The sequence below is a fragment of the Amblyraja radiata genome, chromosome 2, assembly GCF_010909765.2.
Source record: "Amblyraja radiata isolate CabotCenter1 chromosome 2, sAmbRad1.1.pri, whole genome shotgun sequence".
NCBI classification, from domain to species: Eukaryota; Metazoa; Chordata; class Chondrichthyes; order Rajiformes; family Rajidae; genus Amblyraja; species Amblyraja radiata.
This window is the reverse complement of record NC_045957.1, coordinates 136,196,549-136,213,708: the sequence shown is the minus strand read 5'-3', so window position 1 is coordinate 136,213,708 and position 17,160 is coordinate 136,196,549. Positions and strand designations below refer to the sequence as shown.

The 17,160-nt window shown below is 43.3% G+C and overlaps 1 protein-coding gene across 1 annotated transcript in view; it reads left to right on the top strand.

Annotated features, from left to right (window-relative positions):
- Positions 1-8,547, top strand: part of wrnip1 (WRN helicase interacting protein 1) — a 53,817-nt gene extending 45,270 nt beyond the window's left edge. The window contains exons 8-9 of the mRNA XM_033016318.1: positions 1,599-1,678; positions 7,591-8,547. Coding sequence (XP_032872209.1) covers positions 1,599-1,678; positions 7,591-7,797 — 287 coding nt within the window. The 3' untranslated portion in view covers positions 7,798-8,547. The remainder of the gene's footprint in view (positions 1-1,598; positions 1,679-7,590) is intronic.
- The last annotated feature ends 8,613 nt before the right edge of the window (positions 8,548-17,160 follow it).

The following is a 17,160-nucleotide window of genomic DNA, read 5'->3' as shown; positions in this document are numbered from 1 at the left end:
CTATATATGTTGACTCAAAGCACCCCGGGATTGAAAATAGTCACTGCAAAATCTTTTATCACCACAACACCAGAAATAAACATTAAAGGAAATAATGAATAGATTTTATGCAAAGAGATTCTGATGCAAATTTTATTTTTGTCTCAATTCATGACATTCTGCTTCAGCATTTCTCTCCCAAGATTTCTTTAATTTCCAGTCTAGATACATCAGATTCCATTGGAACTAACTGCAATTAAGAAAATGAACCCCTTAAGATTGAGTTTGCCTGGATTTTATGATGCAACTTGCCAAGATGGGAGCCAGATTTAATTATATAGATATATCGCTTTTATAGACAATAGGTACAGGGGTAGGCCATTCGGCCCTTCGAGCCAGCACCGCCATTTAATGTGATCATGGTTGATCATCCCCAATCAGTACCCCGTTCCTGCCTTCTCCCAATATCCCCTGACTCCGCTATCTTTAAGAGCCCTATCTAGCTCTCTCTTAAAAGTATCCAGAGAACCGGCCTTAACTGCCCTTTGAGGCAGAGAATTTCGCAGACTCACAACTCTCTGTAAGAAAAAGTGTTTCCTCGTCTCCGTTCTAAATGGCTTACCCCTTATTCTGAAACTGTGGCCCCTCGTTCTGGACTCCCCCAACATCGGGGACATTTTTCCTGCCTCTAGCGTGTCCAAACCCGTAATAATCTTATGTTTCAATGAGATCCCCTCTCATCCTTCTAAACTCCAGAGTATACAAGCCCAGCCGCTCCATTCTCTCAGCATATGACAGTCCCGCCATCCCGGAAATTAACCTTGTAAACCTACGCTGCACTCCCTCAGAAGCAAGAATATGCTTCCTCAAATTAGGGGACGAAAACTGCACACAATACTCCAGGTGTTGTCTCATTAGGGCTCTGTACTACTGCAGAAGGACCTCTTTGCTCCTATACTCAACTCCTCTTGTTATAAAGGCCACCATGCCAATCGCTTTCTTCACTGCCTGCTGTACCTGCATGCTTACTTTCATTGACTGATGAACAAGGACCCCCAGATCCCGTTGTTCTTCCCCTTTTCCCAACTTGACACCATTTAGATAGTAATCTGCCTTCCTGTTTTTGCTACCAAAGTGGATAACCTCACATTTATCCACATTAAACTTCATCTGCCATGCATCTGCCCACTCCCCCAACCTGTCCAAGTCACCCTGCATTCTCATTGCATCCTCCTCACAGTTCACACTGCCACCCAGCTTTGTGTCATCTGCAAATTTGCTATTGTTACTTTATGGAGCATGTCAACCATGGTTTACATCAAGATACATTTACCTCCTATTATTTTGGGAGCTTCTTCTTCCTATTTGACTTTTTATTTCATTTGTTTACTTTCGCCAGCGACATCTGATGGGTAAAAATGTTGTTGACTGACTCTAGTGTATCATTTGCATTGCAAAATCTTTGCAGAATACTCATGAGGCTTCAGACACTGAAACCATCCTTATTTCAAATTCTTACCATTACTCTATATTTGTATTATTTTTAAATAAACATTTAATGCTGTTACACTGAATGAAAAATGCTATATTCAGCTGTCGCTTTTTTTGATCTTTTATAGGACTTGCAGATCCTTTGGCTTTGACCCAGGCAGTATCTGCTTACCAAGGGTGTCATTTTATAGGGATGCCTGAATGTGAGGTATTTTAATATGTTAATCCTACATGTGTACTTATATCAGGAACACAATTATCTTGTACTTTACAAATTCCTTTGCTCTGCAATATGCTCTTTTAGGCTACCTGCTTAATTCTTCTACATCAGATCGTTGGTAGCTGAATTGGCTTCAAAATGTTTAATGTACTTAAAGTCCGAGGAGTGCTGTTGGTGCCACTGTTTTTAATGTGGCTGATTAAAAAGATCATCACTATTGAGTTTCAGACATCATACCACAGTAGTTCACATTATAACAAAAGCTTAGTGTTTTAACCACAATAACTGCACACGTTATGGGTTAGAAGGTAGGCAGCTAGCTTGAAACATTTGAAAGCGCTTGATTGCATTTCTGTTTCATCATTTTTCACAATCCCTTTTGAGAAATTTGACGGAATTGCTCAAACTTGGCAAGGGCCGAGATATTTCACATGATCTTGGACCTAAATTCGAAAGTTGTGTCCCATCGGATTAGGAGATTATTTTATACATCTGGACCGAAGCCATGACCTTTCTTTTTAATGAATAGCTCACATGCTTTGTTATAATTAGTTTCCAAATAAAGTATCAATTCAAGGCTTTGTGTCACAGAATCTAAAAAAAAGTGCATCTGCAAACTTTCCAAGTCTATGTGTTATTAGGAAATAAATTCCAGATTGGAAACATTCTTGAATCCGAATAGCAACAAAAAGGGAATGCCTTCATACTCGGATAATGATACAAAAGGACCCATCGCCTCCCTGTTTCCTAAACAGCAACATGGTGTTTTTAAAGTTCACAACAAAAGAACGTTTATAATTTTAAAAATGTCGTAGGCTTGTGCTACACTAGTAAAATAAGTTGCATTGTTTACTTCCTTAGGATATATAAACTTGCAACACAATTCTAAATTTTAAGTCACTGTTGTAATGCACAAAGAACAGCGGTCAATTTTATGCTCAGCAACACCCAACAAACAGCAATAAGTCGTCAAGTCAATTTTATTTCTATAGCACATTAAAAAACAACTCTCGTTGACCAAAGTGCTTTACATTGGTGGAGGTACTAACGTTATACAACAGTGGTTCATAGATTAAGTACATACATATAGCCCTCCCTCAGAGGACGTCAAGAAAGGCTTGAGAGTAAAGATGAGTTTTAAGTCTCGACTTAGAGTCGATGGAGGGGGCAGTTTTGATGGGAAGAGCGATGCTGTTCCACAGTCTCGGAGCTGCAACCGCAAAGGCGCGGCCGCCCCGAGCTTATGCCTAGACCGCGGGATGTTCAGTAACCCCAAGTCGGCCGATCTGAGGGACATGGAGGTGGTGTGGTGGGTAAGCAGACTTGTGATGTAGGTGGGGGCAAGCCCTTTAAGGGCCTTGTAAACATAAAGAAGGATCTTGAAATTTATTCGGAACTGCACAGGGAGCCAGTGGAGAGAGGCCAGGATCGGGGTGGTGTGGTCCCTTTTTCGGGTGCCCGTCAGGAGTCTCGCTGCGGCGTTTTGGACCAGTTGCAGGCGGGACAGGGAAGATTGGCTGATGCCAGTGTAAAGGGAGTTGCAGTAATCGAGGTGGGAGGAGATAAATGTGTGGATGATCTTTTCGAGGTCGTCAAACTGGAGGAATTGTTTTATTTTAGCTATCGTCCGAAGCTGGAAGAAGCTAGCTTTTACCACGGCATTGACTTGTTTGTCAAATTTCAACGCTGAGTCAAATATCACGGCAACGTTTTTGACGTGAGGTTTGAGTAGTGGGGTAAGGCTTCCAAGGCTGCCTGCTATCATTTTGATTGAGTCCGAGGGGCCGAGAAGGATGACCTCAGACTTACTCTCGTTTAGTTGGAGGAAGTTCTGGGCCATCCAATACTTTATATCCTCGAGGCAGTGGATAAGGCTGAGTAGATTTGATCGGGTTGTTGGGCTTCAGGGGGAGATAGTGTTGTGTTATCATCTGCATAGCAGTGGAAGGAGATGCCGTGCCTTTGAATGACTTGGCCTAAGGATGGTGTGGTCGACTGTATCAAATGCTGCGCTGAGGTCGAGAAGGAGCAGGATTGCACAGTCGCCGGAGTCAATGGTGAGAAGTAGGTCGTTATGTACCTTCAACAAGGCAGACTCTGTGTTGTAGTGGGCCCTGAAACTTGATTGGAAAGTTTCCAGCATGGTATTTTGGTGTAGGTAAGGCATTAGTTGATTTAGAATTACATTTTCAAGGACTTTTGAAAGGGAAGGCAGTTTGAAAATAGGTCTGTAGTTGCTACGCAAGGTGGGGTCGAGGTTAGGTTTTTTCAGGAGGGGCTGGACCACCGCCTGCTTGAAGCAGGTAGGAACAGTGCCAGTGGCCAGAGAACTGTTGAAGATGGCGAGGATGTTGGGACAGGCTATTGTAATTACATCCTTCAGAAGGGCAGAGGGGACAACGTCGAAGGGGCAGGTAGCAGCTTTCATGGTTGTGACCAGCTTTACAAGGGAGGGTTGAGTAACGGGTTGGAATCAGTCTAATTTTGAGGAACAGACCAATGAGACAGCTAGGTCACGGATGGGAGGGGAAATATTCGTTCTGATGGTCTTAACTTTGCTGGTGAAAAATGTTGTAAATTCCTCGCACTTAGTAGGGGACCCAGCTAAGCTGGTACTGGGGGCAGGACGTATGATAGAGGTAATGGTACTAAAAAGGACCTTGGAGTTATGAGCGTTTTTGGAAATAAGGGCGGAAAAGTATTTTGTTCTTGCAGATTTTACTGCTTCCTGGTATTTGAGAAGATTGTTTCTCAGAAATAAAATAATTAACTTAACGGATCAGATTAGTTTATTTTCACATATCCCAGGGTGCAATGGAATTCTTTGTTGGGAAGCTCACTGGGTAACTCTCAATAAATACAACAATCAATTAAAGGATAAGTGCAAAACACAGAATAATGCAAGACATTAGTGCAAAAAGAATATTAATGTATCATAATGAAATAACCAAAAAAAGAATTAAGACTCACAGAAATGCAAAATCTCTTTAAACTCCTAAGAAAGTGGAGGCACTGGCACGCCTTCATGGTTGCATATATGGGCTGAGTCCACGTCAGGTCATCCGAGACAGTGATGTAATTGGAGAATTTTGAGATGACATCGGAGCTGTGCTTAATCACACAGTTATGGGTGTAAGGAAAGAAGAGCAGGGGGTTAAGCAAACGGCCTTGATGTGCACCTGTGCTGATGATCAACGAGGTTGAGATGTTGTCGTGGTTGAACTGTTGTCGAGGTTGAGCTGCGCACCTTTTAAGGTCTGCTGATGGGAAGTCAGGGATCCAGTTGCAAAGGGAGGTATTCATATTCTCGACTGTGAATACGTTGCTCCACAGATTTTCCTATTAGATCTTTCCCCTCCCACCTTAGACTATGCCCTTTGGTTCTTCATTCCCCTACTCTGGGTAAAAGACTGCATTCACCCTATCTATTCCCGTCATGATCTTATATACCTCTATGTGATCATCCCTCAGCCATCTGCACTCCAAGGAATAAATTCCCAATCTGCCTGACTTCTTCCTATAGCTCAGGACCTTAGGTCCTGGCAACATCCTATAAAAGAGGGGAGGGGGGGTGGTTTGATAGCCAGATGGTTGGACAAAGGTCGGCAAAGACATAGTCGGCGGAGTGGCCTGCTCCTGTGGTATAGTATTTAATAAATAGTATTCAATATTTAATATAATAGTATTCAATATATAGGTCCAACCATCTGGCTATCAAACGCCTCCTCTCTTTTATAGGATGTTGCCAAAACTTAAGGCCCTGAGCTATAAGGAGAGGTTGGGCAGGTTGAGAATTTATTCCGTGATATTTTATGATTAATTCAGCATCAGTTGAAACCTCCATTAAGTATTTTAGCACAATCTTGGTGCTGCATTGAACAATCAGCCTTGACTGTGAAGTAAGCTTTCATAGAAACATAGAAACATAGAAAATAGGTGCAGGAGTAGGCCATTCGGCCCTTCGAGCCTGCACCGCCATTCAATATGATCATGGCTGATCATCCAACTCAGTATCCTGTACCTGCCTTCTCTCCATACCCCCTGATCCCTTTAGCCACAAGGGCCACATCTTAAATATAGCCAATGAACTGGCCTCAATTACCTTCTGTGGCAGAGAATTCCACAGATTCGCCACTCTCTGTGTGAAAAATGTTTTTCTCATCTCGGTCCTAAAAGATATCCCCCTTATCCTTAAACTGTGACCCCTTGTTCTGGACTTCCCCAACATCGGGAACAATCTTCCTGCATCTAGCCTGTCCAACCCCTTAAGACTTTTGTACGTTTCTATAAGATCACCCCTCAATCTTCTAAATTCTAGCGAGGTTCAAATTAGACAACAGAAGTAAATCTGTAATCAACAAGCCCGAGTTCCCTATTTTACATCACCACTAAAATAGAAAGTTCCACTGTTTGTTCTCAGATCTCTGGAAAAAATCTCCAGACTGTAAGGTGACACTACTTCCCCCGACACAAGATTTTCGGAGTCCTTGAGTCTGACTTGATTAATAGTGTAGAGGAAGATAATTTTTTTTTAAATCACTGCTGAAGAATATTTTGAAATAGATTAAGGAAAGGAGCTTGAAGTATAAATATTAAATACTTTACTAGGACATAGTAGTTTCCAAGTTTCCAAGTAGTTTCCGAGGTACTAAAATAAATAATTGACAAAAGTGCAGAACCATTTAGAAACATAGAAAATAGGTGCAGGAGTAGGCCATTCGGCCCTTCGAGCCTGCACCGCCATTCAATATGATCATGGCTGATCATCCAACTCAGTATCCTGTACCTGCCTTCTCTCCATACCCCCTGATCACTTTAGCCACAAGGACCACATCTAACTCCCTCTTAAATATAGCCAATGAACTGTGGCCTCAACTACCTTCTGTGGCAGAGAATTCCACAGATTCACCACTCTCTGTGTAAAATTTGCTGTAATCTTCTGGAGCTCATTTGCATTAAACAGTTCCTAATTTAAATAATTTAAAGTACCGTACTTAAAGTTAATATCGAAGGATGATGATGAGAGAAATGTGTTTCTCCCGAGTAAATTTCACGTTACTAGAACATAGAACATAGAACAGTACTGCACAGGAATGGTCCCACAATATTTGTATTGAACATGATGCATATCTGAACTCATTTGCCTGCACATGATCCATATCCCTGCACTTCCATGAGCCTATTTAAAAGCCTCTTAAACACCAGTATCATGTCTGCTTCCTCCACCAATCCTGGCAATGTGTTCCAGGTCCCCAGTATCCTCTGTGTGAAAAATAATTTGCCCCGCACATCTCCATTATACTTTGCTGCTCTCACCTTATAACTACGCCCTCTAGTGTTGGACATTAACACCCTGGGTAAAAGGTTCTGACTGTTTACTCTTTACGAGGATATGCATAAATTTATGCATTTCATAATTTTCTATACTTCTATCAACCTCTGACGTTGATCCAAGTCCATCCGCACCCTCTCTAAAGCTTCCACACTTTTCCTGTAATGGGGCAACCAGAACTGCATGCAATACTGCAAATGCGGCCTAACCAAAATCCTATAGAGGTGCATCATGGCTTCCTGATTCAATGCCCCTGGCAAAGAAGGAAAGCATACCATATGCCTTCTTTAGCATCCTATCTACTTATGTTGCCAATTTCAGTGAGCTCTGAACTTGGACTCCAAGACCTCTCTGCACATCAATGCTGTTAAAGGTCTTGCCTTTAACTGTATACTCTCTTTCCTTGCATTCAACCTCCGAAAATGGAACACCTCACACTTGATCAGGTTAAACTTTTTTTTTAGTTTAATTGAACATTATATGGTGAGGCATACTTCAATTGATGGCAATAGCAATAAGTTTGGTTACATTTAAGAGTCAGTAATTAACTCTTTCTTTTATCCTCCAGGTTATTTTGGCACAGTGTGTTGTATATCTATCTAGAACACCAAAGTCTACTGAGATATACATGGCCTATGGAGCTGTTAAGGAATCTGTGAGGAACCACAAAGGACCCCTGCCTTCTGTCCCACTACATCTAAGAAATACACCCACAAAACTCATGAAGGAACTTGGCTACGGGAAGGGGTATAAATACCCTGCAAACAATGTTTAACAAATGTGTTTAACAAAAGACTAGATGCTTTGTTATAATAGGTTACTTTCCTTGCATCTAATGAATACAGATTGTATTTGTTTACTAATGTTAAACAATAATGCTGTGAAACAAATTCTGTCCAATGAGAGATGCTTTTGTATGGAATTGGCTGAAGGTGCTAGCAATTCAAACAGCAAGGTTCACTTTATATACTGTAAGAAAGAACTGCAGAACTGGTTTAAACCGAAGAAAGACACAAAAAACTGGAGTAACTTAGCGGGACAGGCAGCATCTTTGGAGAGACCCGAAACATCACCCATTCCTTCTCACGAAAGTGAATTGAATGCAACAACAGCACCAGTAAACTTTCACAGAGATGTTCATGGAAGGAACTTAAGCAATAATGTGGTAATATTTTGATTAAGAGAGAACCCAGAGGTGTTAATGTTGGAAATAAAATGTGTTTTATAGTTTTGCACGAGTTGTCACTAATCTACATGCTGAATGTTCATAACCGGATGCCCATGGCGTTTCATTTTCAATGCCAAAATCTCCAAATGTGTTCAGCAACTTGGTTTAATAGTATACTTTCTATCTTGATGTTTGTAATATATTTATCTTCAAGTTTCGAACTTGCTTCATTGCTTGTTGTCTCTAATACAAATTAAATGTGATATGGCAATAGATGAGGTTTTATAAATTGCATCCAAAATATCGCATTCAAAGAGAAATATTTACACTTGGTATAAAAATGATTGATAAAGGAAATGAGTTGTTGAGAACTATTGAAACCTTCCCACTATCTGCAGGACCATACTTTGTAGGTAAATAATGAAACAGCTAGCATTATCCTGAAAATTACTGCTCAATGTGCGCTCAGATAGCAAAGTCTGGCCACCTCCCATAACTCGGGGTGGGGAATTCACATGGCGCATCCTGTATCAGATTAGATTGGCCACAGGGAGCACTTTCCCATTAGTTTCAGTGGAGCGATATAACTGACAGAGAGCTGGGGGATGGGGGGGATATGAGCGGAGTATCTCAAGCATTCAGAAACATGAAAAGTGTTTACCACATGTGACAGTTCCAGCTAAACCAGAAATCTGTATTAACTGAATAGAGAAATTCTGTATGGCGTGTTCTGGCCAGTCCCGTGTGATTGCATTACGATACAGAAGACCTTGTAGTTATTCTGGGACACAGAAGACCCTGTTGTCTTTCCGGGGCTTACCAATCCTCAGTGGTGTGTTTGATTCAGTTATCAGTCGGTGCCAATCCTCAAGGTGTGTTTCCTTTGATTTCTCAAGGTAAGTGTTGCTTATCTGGAAATTAGCAGTGAGTTTGAGCATCTCATTTGAGTGTAAACTCTAGCCTACAATGATGGCTAATAATCTACTGTTTTACAGCATAAAACCTGATTAGAGGGAATTATTGCAACTTAAGCCGTTCATTGCTCGTGAGGAGATATTTTGTCATTCAGATCTGTAATAGTTTAACACAAGTTCCAAACTATTCTGTTTTTCAAAAAAAAAGCTTTTGTTTTCCTGCTATGTTGTGGGTTAAGATAGCATTTTGGACAGGTTGGGATTAAAAGTACGTTTGAACAAATCTCAGTGAATATGATAATTGCCAGCCTACCCATCAAAAAGGAGTGATTCTACTGGACTGTGTTGTTACACGTGCAGAGCAACCTTCAGTTCTTACTCCAGCAGCTGTTATTCACGTGTGACCTTTGACAATCAACATCGGTAGATTGTCCAACCTTAGAATTTGGGGGACATGGGGATACCAGTTCGGTTCTCGTGTTACTTCCAAAGCTGCAAATAACAACAGCTGTCACCGAACGGTGATTAGTGGAAACTTTAGCTAAGTTTATTTCCTCCTCCCTGCACCAGGGGTGAACCCAAACGTAGTTCCCTGCCTCCACCGTCACCCAAGGCAGACAGCTTACTCGGCACTGACTGGGAACTTTCCGTTCTGTCTGGCTCATCCATTCTAGAGATAGGTTTACTGAACCCATCGGGAAAGCTGAGCAATGGCAGAGCTATTGACATGATCATTCATATTGGGTGCTAATAGTGAAACTGGAATAAATAGCAAGCGTCAACTCTGAGTTTCAAGCTGTGTCCTTGGATTCAAAATAAATCTTGATGAATCTTTATTTTGAGGTGTTGAAATTGGCCTTCAAGGGCTGCTGAAAGGGCAAGAGTAAATTGACTAAGTCAAAATGCATGCACTCGTTCTGGAGTAGTTCCTGAGGATTGGAGGGTAGCTAATGTAACCCCACTTTTTTAAAAGGGAGGGAGAGATAAAACGGAATACAGACCAGTTAGTCTAACATCGGTAGTGGGGAAACTGCTAGAGTCAGTTATTAAAGATGGGATAGCAGCACATTTGGAAAGTGGTGAAATCATTGGACAAAGTCAGCATGGATTTATGAAGGGTAAATCATGTCTGACGAATCTTATAGAATTTTTCGAGGATGTAACTAGTAATGAGTGGATAAGGGAGAACCAGTGGTTGTGTTATATCTGGACTTTCAGAAGGCTTTCGACAAGGTCCCACATAAGAGATTAGTATACAAACTTAAAGCACACGGTATTGGGGGTTCAGTATTGATGTGGATAGAGAACTGGCTGGCAGATAGGAAGCAAAGAGTAGGAGTAAACGGGTCCTTTTCAGAATGGCAGGCAGTGACTAGTGGGGTACCGCAAGGCTCATTGCTGGGACCCCAGCTATTTACAATATATATTAATGATTTGGACGAGGGAATTGAATGCAACATCTCCAAGTTTGCGGATGACACGAAGCTGGGGGGCATTGTTGGCTGTGAGGAGGATGCTAGGAGGCTGCAAGGTGACTTGGATAGGCTGGGTGAGTGGGCAAATGCATGGCAGACGCAGTATAATGTGGATAAATGTGAGGTTATCCACTTTGGTGGCAAAAACAGGAAAGTAGACTATTATGTTAGCATTCATAGTAATAGGATTTGAGTATAGGAGCAGGGAGGTTCTACTGCAGTTGTACAGGGTCCTGGTGAGACCACACCTCGAGTATTGCGTACAGTTTTGGTCTCCTAATCTGAGGAAAGACACTTGCCATAGAGGGAGTACAGAGAAGGTTCACCAGACTGATTCCTGGGATGTCAGGACTTTCATATGAAGAAAGACTGGATAGACTCGGTTTGTACCCGCTACAATTTAGAAGATTGAGGGGGGATCTTATAGAAACTTACAAAATTCTTAAGGGGTTGGACAGGCTATATGCAGGAAGATTGTTCCCGATGTTGGGGAAGTCCAGAACAAGGGGTCACAGTTTAAGGATAAGGGGAAAATCTTTTAGGACCGAGATGAGAAAAAAAAAATTCACACAGAGAGTGGTGAATCTCTGGAATTCTCTGCCACAGAAGGTAGTTGAGGCCAATTCATTGGCTATATTTAAGAGGGAGTTAGATGTGGCCCTTGTGGCTAAAGGGATCAGGGGGTATGGAGAGAAGGCAGGTACAGGATACTGAGTTGGATGATCAGGCTCGAAGGGCCGAATGGCCTACTCCTGCACCTCTTTTCTATGTTTCCAGCATTTTGTGTCTAAAGTAAATGGAGGTCCCAATAATTGTGGGAGCTTTCAATAAAGTAATAGACGTAAAAATATAGCATTGTTTGGATGGAAACGGATGGAACACCAGAAAGATGTCCTTCAGAGATCATACAGAATGACAACACAATAGACAATAGGTGCAGAAGTAGGTAATTCGGCCTTTCAAGCCAGCACTGCCATTCAATGTGATCATGGCTGATCATCCCCAATCAGTACCCCGTTCCTGCCTTCTCCCCATATCCCCTGACTCCGCTATCTTTAAGAGCCCTATCTAGCTCTCTCTTGAAAATATCCAGAGAACCTGCCTCCACTGCCCTCTGAGGCAGAGAATTCCACAGACTCACAACTCTCTGTGAGGAAAAATTGTTTCCTCGTCTCCGTTCTAAATGGCTTACCCCTTATTCTTAAACTGTGGCCCCTGGAACACGGAAGAAGCCATCTGATACTGGTTAAGATCAGAATTGAATATACCTGCTTATCCATTCAATTAGATCATTGACTGATCTTCTATTTTCATCATCTCTCTGATTCCAGGATTCCAGATTTACACCCTTTTGAGCATGAATTTTACGTCCTAATTAGCTGGACCTTTATTTTGCTGTTTCATATACCCTGTTATTAAAAGCAGATTGCCATAATGATGGGAATTTTCTTTGATTAAAATGTGTAATCATATTGGATTGCAATAAAACTATGGAAAAATTCTGGGTAAGTGAAAAGCGCTTCATCAAAGAAAAAGTTAAGGACTTTAAAAATAATTACACAAGAGAATTAATAAGAACTCATCTGGCCGTACAGTGATAACCAAACTTATTTTTAGCTTAGTTTATAATTGTCAAGTATACCGAGGTACAGTGAAAATCTTTTGTTTGCTTGCTATCCAGTCAAAAATACTTTACATGATCACAATCAAGCCATCCACTACAGTAAAGGGTACAACATTTGGTGCAAGATAAAGACTGATTAAATATAGTTGAAAGGTCTCCAATGAGGTAGATAAGAAGCCAAGACCACATTCTAAATGATGAGAGGACGGTTCAGTTGCCTGGTAACAATTGGGAAGAAACTGTCCCCGAACCTGGAAGTATGCGTGTTCAAGCTTCTGTACCTCATACCTAATGGGAGAGGGAAGAAGAGGGAGTGACGGGCGAGACTGGTCCTTGATTATACTGGTGCCTTTGTTGAGGCAGCATGAAGTGTAAATGGAGTCAAGGGAAGGGAGGTTGGTTTTTGTGATGGTCTGGGCAATTTCTGCAACAGTCTGACTGTGTCGGGTGTTCGGTCAGACGATGCTTTAGCTGCTCGCACGTTAAACAGGTCTGCTCAACACACTAGTTAATGTAGAGAACATTAAGTTGACATTCTCTGGGTGCTTACAAGTATCATGAATAGTAAAGTAAAGTCTGAACAAAATTGTATACATTGCAGTCATAACATCGAATAAAATAACAAAAACACACTTAACACAGTTTAACATCCACCACAGTGAGTCTACCAGGCACCTCCTCACTGTGACAGAAGGCAAAAGTCTTAGAGTCCTTGTCTCTTCCCTCCTTGTTCTCTCTCTGCGTTGAGGCGATCCAGGCTTCCGGTGTTGGGCCCCCCGCCGGGTGATGGTAAGTCCAACGGCCGCATCCGAGCTCCGCGAACGGGCCGGTTCAAACTCCGCGGCCCGGGGCGGTCGAAGCTGCCACCCTCCAGTCCAGCGGACGAAGCTGTCGTTGCGGGAGCTCCGGAGAACCGGTCACCAACCTGGGGCCTGCGAGCTCCCGACGATGTCGTCCACTGGGCCCGCGGCCGAGGCTCCGAAGTCGGGTCGCCGCCGCCGCCGCAACGTCACCACAGCCCCGAAGTCAGCCAGCCTCGCGTTGGAAAGTCCTGGCTCTGCCTCCAGAGCCTCGAGGCCGGTCCCAGTTAGAGGCCGCCAGCTCCGCGATTAGGCCTCAGCGCAGTCGGAGACGGGGGATACGACAAGAAAAGGTCGCGTCCCCCCGAAGGAGGAGACTAAAAACAGTTTCTCCCACCCCCCCCCCCCCACACACAGTGCCGTCACTTCAGGACACTGTTTCCTTGCCCCCAGGCATTGAATTTGGACCATTGTTTTTAAATCTAAATGACCAAAACACTATTCCACTGATGTCTAACTTTGCATGAGTGATGAGTTTGGTATAAGATGAGAGTTGATATGGCAGCTGTAATATCTGTAGTTTGGAACAAGCTGTTCCTGGCTACTAGAACAGCTGAACCTGGTTGAAAACCACCTAGAAGTTTATTAATGATCTATCATGTTCTCTTATTTCAATGACATCATGCATTTATTTCACACTTTTAACATTGAAAATATTCTCAGGGTGCTTCAAGGAGTGATGACAAAATGGATGCCATGCTAATGTAGGAAAGATTAGAAGTACCAAATGTGACAGCAAGAAGTACTGAATATGACTGCGCTGGTGAATGTGAAGACAGTGGGTCCAGGAAAAGAAAGTTTTCCACTCCTGAAATCATATTTCATATTTGTTCGGCACGGACTTGTAGGGCCGAGATGGCCTATTTCCGTGCTGTAATTGTTATATGGTTATATATCTAGTGCAGAGGAGGATGGTGGCAGTTATGGTTGTTAATGCTAAACGTTGTATCATGTTTAAGTCTGTAATTATCAAGCGATGAGTTGTAACGTGCTGCAAGCAGCAACAGCAGAACAACTTCCAGATTTGCATTTGCCGTGACTTCAAAGAGATGACCATGACCAAATCCCACACAGGCTGCTGCATGACATCAAAGGAATATAACTGCAGCACGTTACCAAGGCAGCATGTGTAAAGCTGCTGCTGTTTCCTTAGCAGCATGTGTAAAGCAAACGATCTCTCCCCTCCAGACTAGGTATAGCAGCAGCATGGGAGCATGTCCAATTCGCATACAATCCAGCTATGGATCGACAGTACATCCCCGTTTCCTAAGGGGGCTGAATTAGATTCCTGGAACTCCCTACCTAATAACATAATGGCAAAGCCAAAAATAGACACAAGGTGCTAGAGTATCCTATCAGCAGGTCAGGCAGGATCTCTGGAGAAGTTGGATAGGTGACGTTTTGGGCCGGGACCCTCCTTCAGACTGCTGATTGCAATCAGACTGAAGGATCCCAACCCGAAACATTACATGTTCTCTAGAGATACTGCCGACCCACTTAGTTGCTTCAGCATTTTGTGTCTTTTTTCATAAACCAGTATCTGCAGTTCAATAGACAATAGGTGCAGGAGTAGGCCATTCGGCCCTTCGAGCCAGCACCGCCATTCAATGTGATCATGGCTGATCATCCCCAATCAGTAACCCATTCCTGCCTTCTCCCCATATCCCCTGACTCCGCTATCTTTAAGAGCCCTATGTAGCTCTCTCTTGAAAGTATCCAGAGAAAGCCTCCGCCGCCCTCTGAGGCAGAGAATTACACAGACTCACAACTCTCTGTGTGAAAAAGTTCCTTGTTTCTAACCGCAGTACAAATTTGTTTTAAATGTTTTCACTGTACATGCATCTCCGTAGCAAAGTCAGCATTATTTTCATCCCAGTGCTTTTTAGACATCAGCAATGAGTCTTGTTAATGAAATGCTTGTAATGAGTCGAGTCAAACACACATCAAGATACAACATATGTTTACTAAGGTCCACTTACAGCATCGGTCTGCAGGACATTACAGTAACTAGCTGCTACTCATACTGAATTACATAGGGAAGCTCTTGGTAATATGAGTCGCATATTAGGCAGAGAAACTACTAACAAGCACTACAGTTGGTTAGTAGTAAATAACCAATCTACATCTTTCCTTGTAGAAACAAAATGAAGCATAGATATATGGGAACATGGTGGCTAAACTAAACAATATCGTAGCCGGAACGTTAATAACGCATATGGGGAAGTTTAAGTAGTTACACAAAAACACCGTATCTAATGGGTGGCCTGCTGACCCGTCCGGCATGTGTGCGGTACGAAACCGCTTCTCCTCCTTTCACCAGAGAAGTTACCGGGGAGGGAACCGGAGATGTGACCAGGACCCGCTGGGGAGGGGAGGGGAGGTGGTGAAATAGGTGAGCGAGGCGCCGAACGCCGCGGGGAGGCCACGGGGGAAACGGTCTCTGATAGTGGAGCAGCAGGACCGGTAGTGGGAGGGTCTACAAAACGCAAAACATCTGGATGTGGAATTACAGGATGCGGTTCCTTCACTGGAAGGAGATGTTGACGGTTGTGTCTGGAAATGGCTCCGTCCACTTCAACCAGGTAGGAGCGCGGTTCTTTGGCACGGCTGTGGATGTGATCCAGATGGCCATAGCCCTGGTTGGTCTGGAGGCCACCCACCTGTCCACTGGTGAGGGGTTTAAGTGGCTTACTGGATTTGTCGAAAAAAACATTTTTTTGCATCAGGTTTGAATTGTAGTTGCTGGACCGCAGACGGAGAACAAACTTGTGGCTGCAAAAGCTGCTGGGACCCAGGCAGGGGAGCACGGGTTTGGCGAGACATATATCTTGATGTGTGTTTGACTCGACTCTTTACAATGCTGTATCCAAATCGCTGGTCAATATACCTAACTATTTCTTCTCTTCATGTTGAGCTGCACAGTGATACAGCTGGTAGTGCTCTTGCCATCCATCAACCCAGCTTCAGTTCTGACTGCTGTCTGTGTGGAGTTTGCACTTTGATCATTCGCACTGTAGCCTCACTACTTTGTGAGTGAAGTGTACAAGTTGACAGATTGTCGATGTCTGATTGGATATATTGAAGGTGGTGAGCGAACAAGATAATGGATGTTCTCACCTGTCTCCCTTTATCTTCAGGACTCAATTATTTTGGGAGACACAGTAGTGCAATGGTAGAGTTGCTGCCTTACAGCTCCAGAGATCCGGGTTCCATCTTTACTCAGGACACTGTCTGTATGGAGTTTATACATTCTCCCTGTGACCGCATGGGCTTTCTTCGGGCGCTCCAGTTTCCTCCCACACTCCAAAGGTGTACAGGTTTGTAGATTAAGTGGTAGATTGTGCTAGTGTACGGTGTGATTGCTGGCCGGTGCAGACGTGATGGGCCGAAGGGCTTGTTTTCACGCTGTATAAACAAAACCAAAGCTTCCTACAGAGTAAAGCTAGAAAACAAATTACAAGCTAATGACATCAAAGGGGTGTGGCAAGGTCTGCAGGCTATCACAGACTATAAAACCAAGCACCATGTTCTAGACAGCGACCCCTCCCTCCCTGGGAGGCTCAATGACTTTTACTGTCGTTTTGACAAGGGCAACCATCAGTCCCCCTCTTTAACCACAGAGCTGGGCGACACTACTCCTACTGTCTCAGAACATGACGTCAGAACCCTGCTCCGCCAGCTTAACACCAGGAAGGCAGCAGGGCCCGACGGTGTGGCGCCTGCTACATTAAGACACTGCTCTAATGAACTGACACCCGTCCTCACCTCCATTTTCAACTGGTCACTTCAACTCTCAATTGTGCCTGCTTGTTTCAAGTCAGCTGTGATCGTACCAGTCCCCAAGAAAAATAACATCACTTGTCTTAACGACTATAGGCCTGTTGCCTTAACTTCAGTCATCATGAAGGTTCTTGAGAGACTGGTATGCAAACAACTTTCCAGCATTACACTTGATCCCTATCAATTTGCCTACAGAGCCAACAGAAGTGTAGATTATGCAGTGTCCCTCTGTGTGCACTCCATCCTCCAACACCTGGAATCCAGATCCACATATGCTCGCATTCTTTTTGTGGATTTTAGCTCCGCATTCAATACCA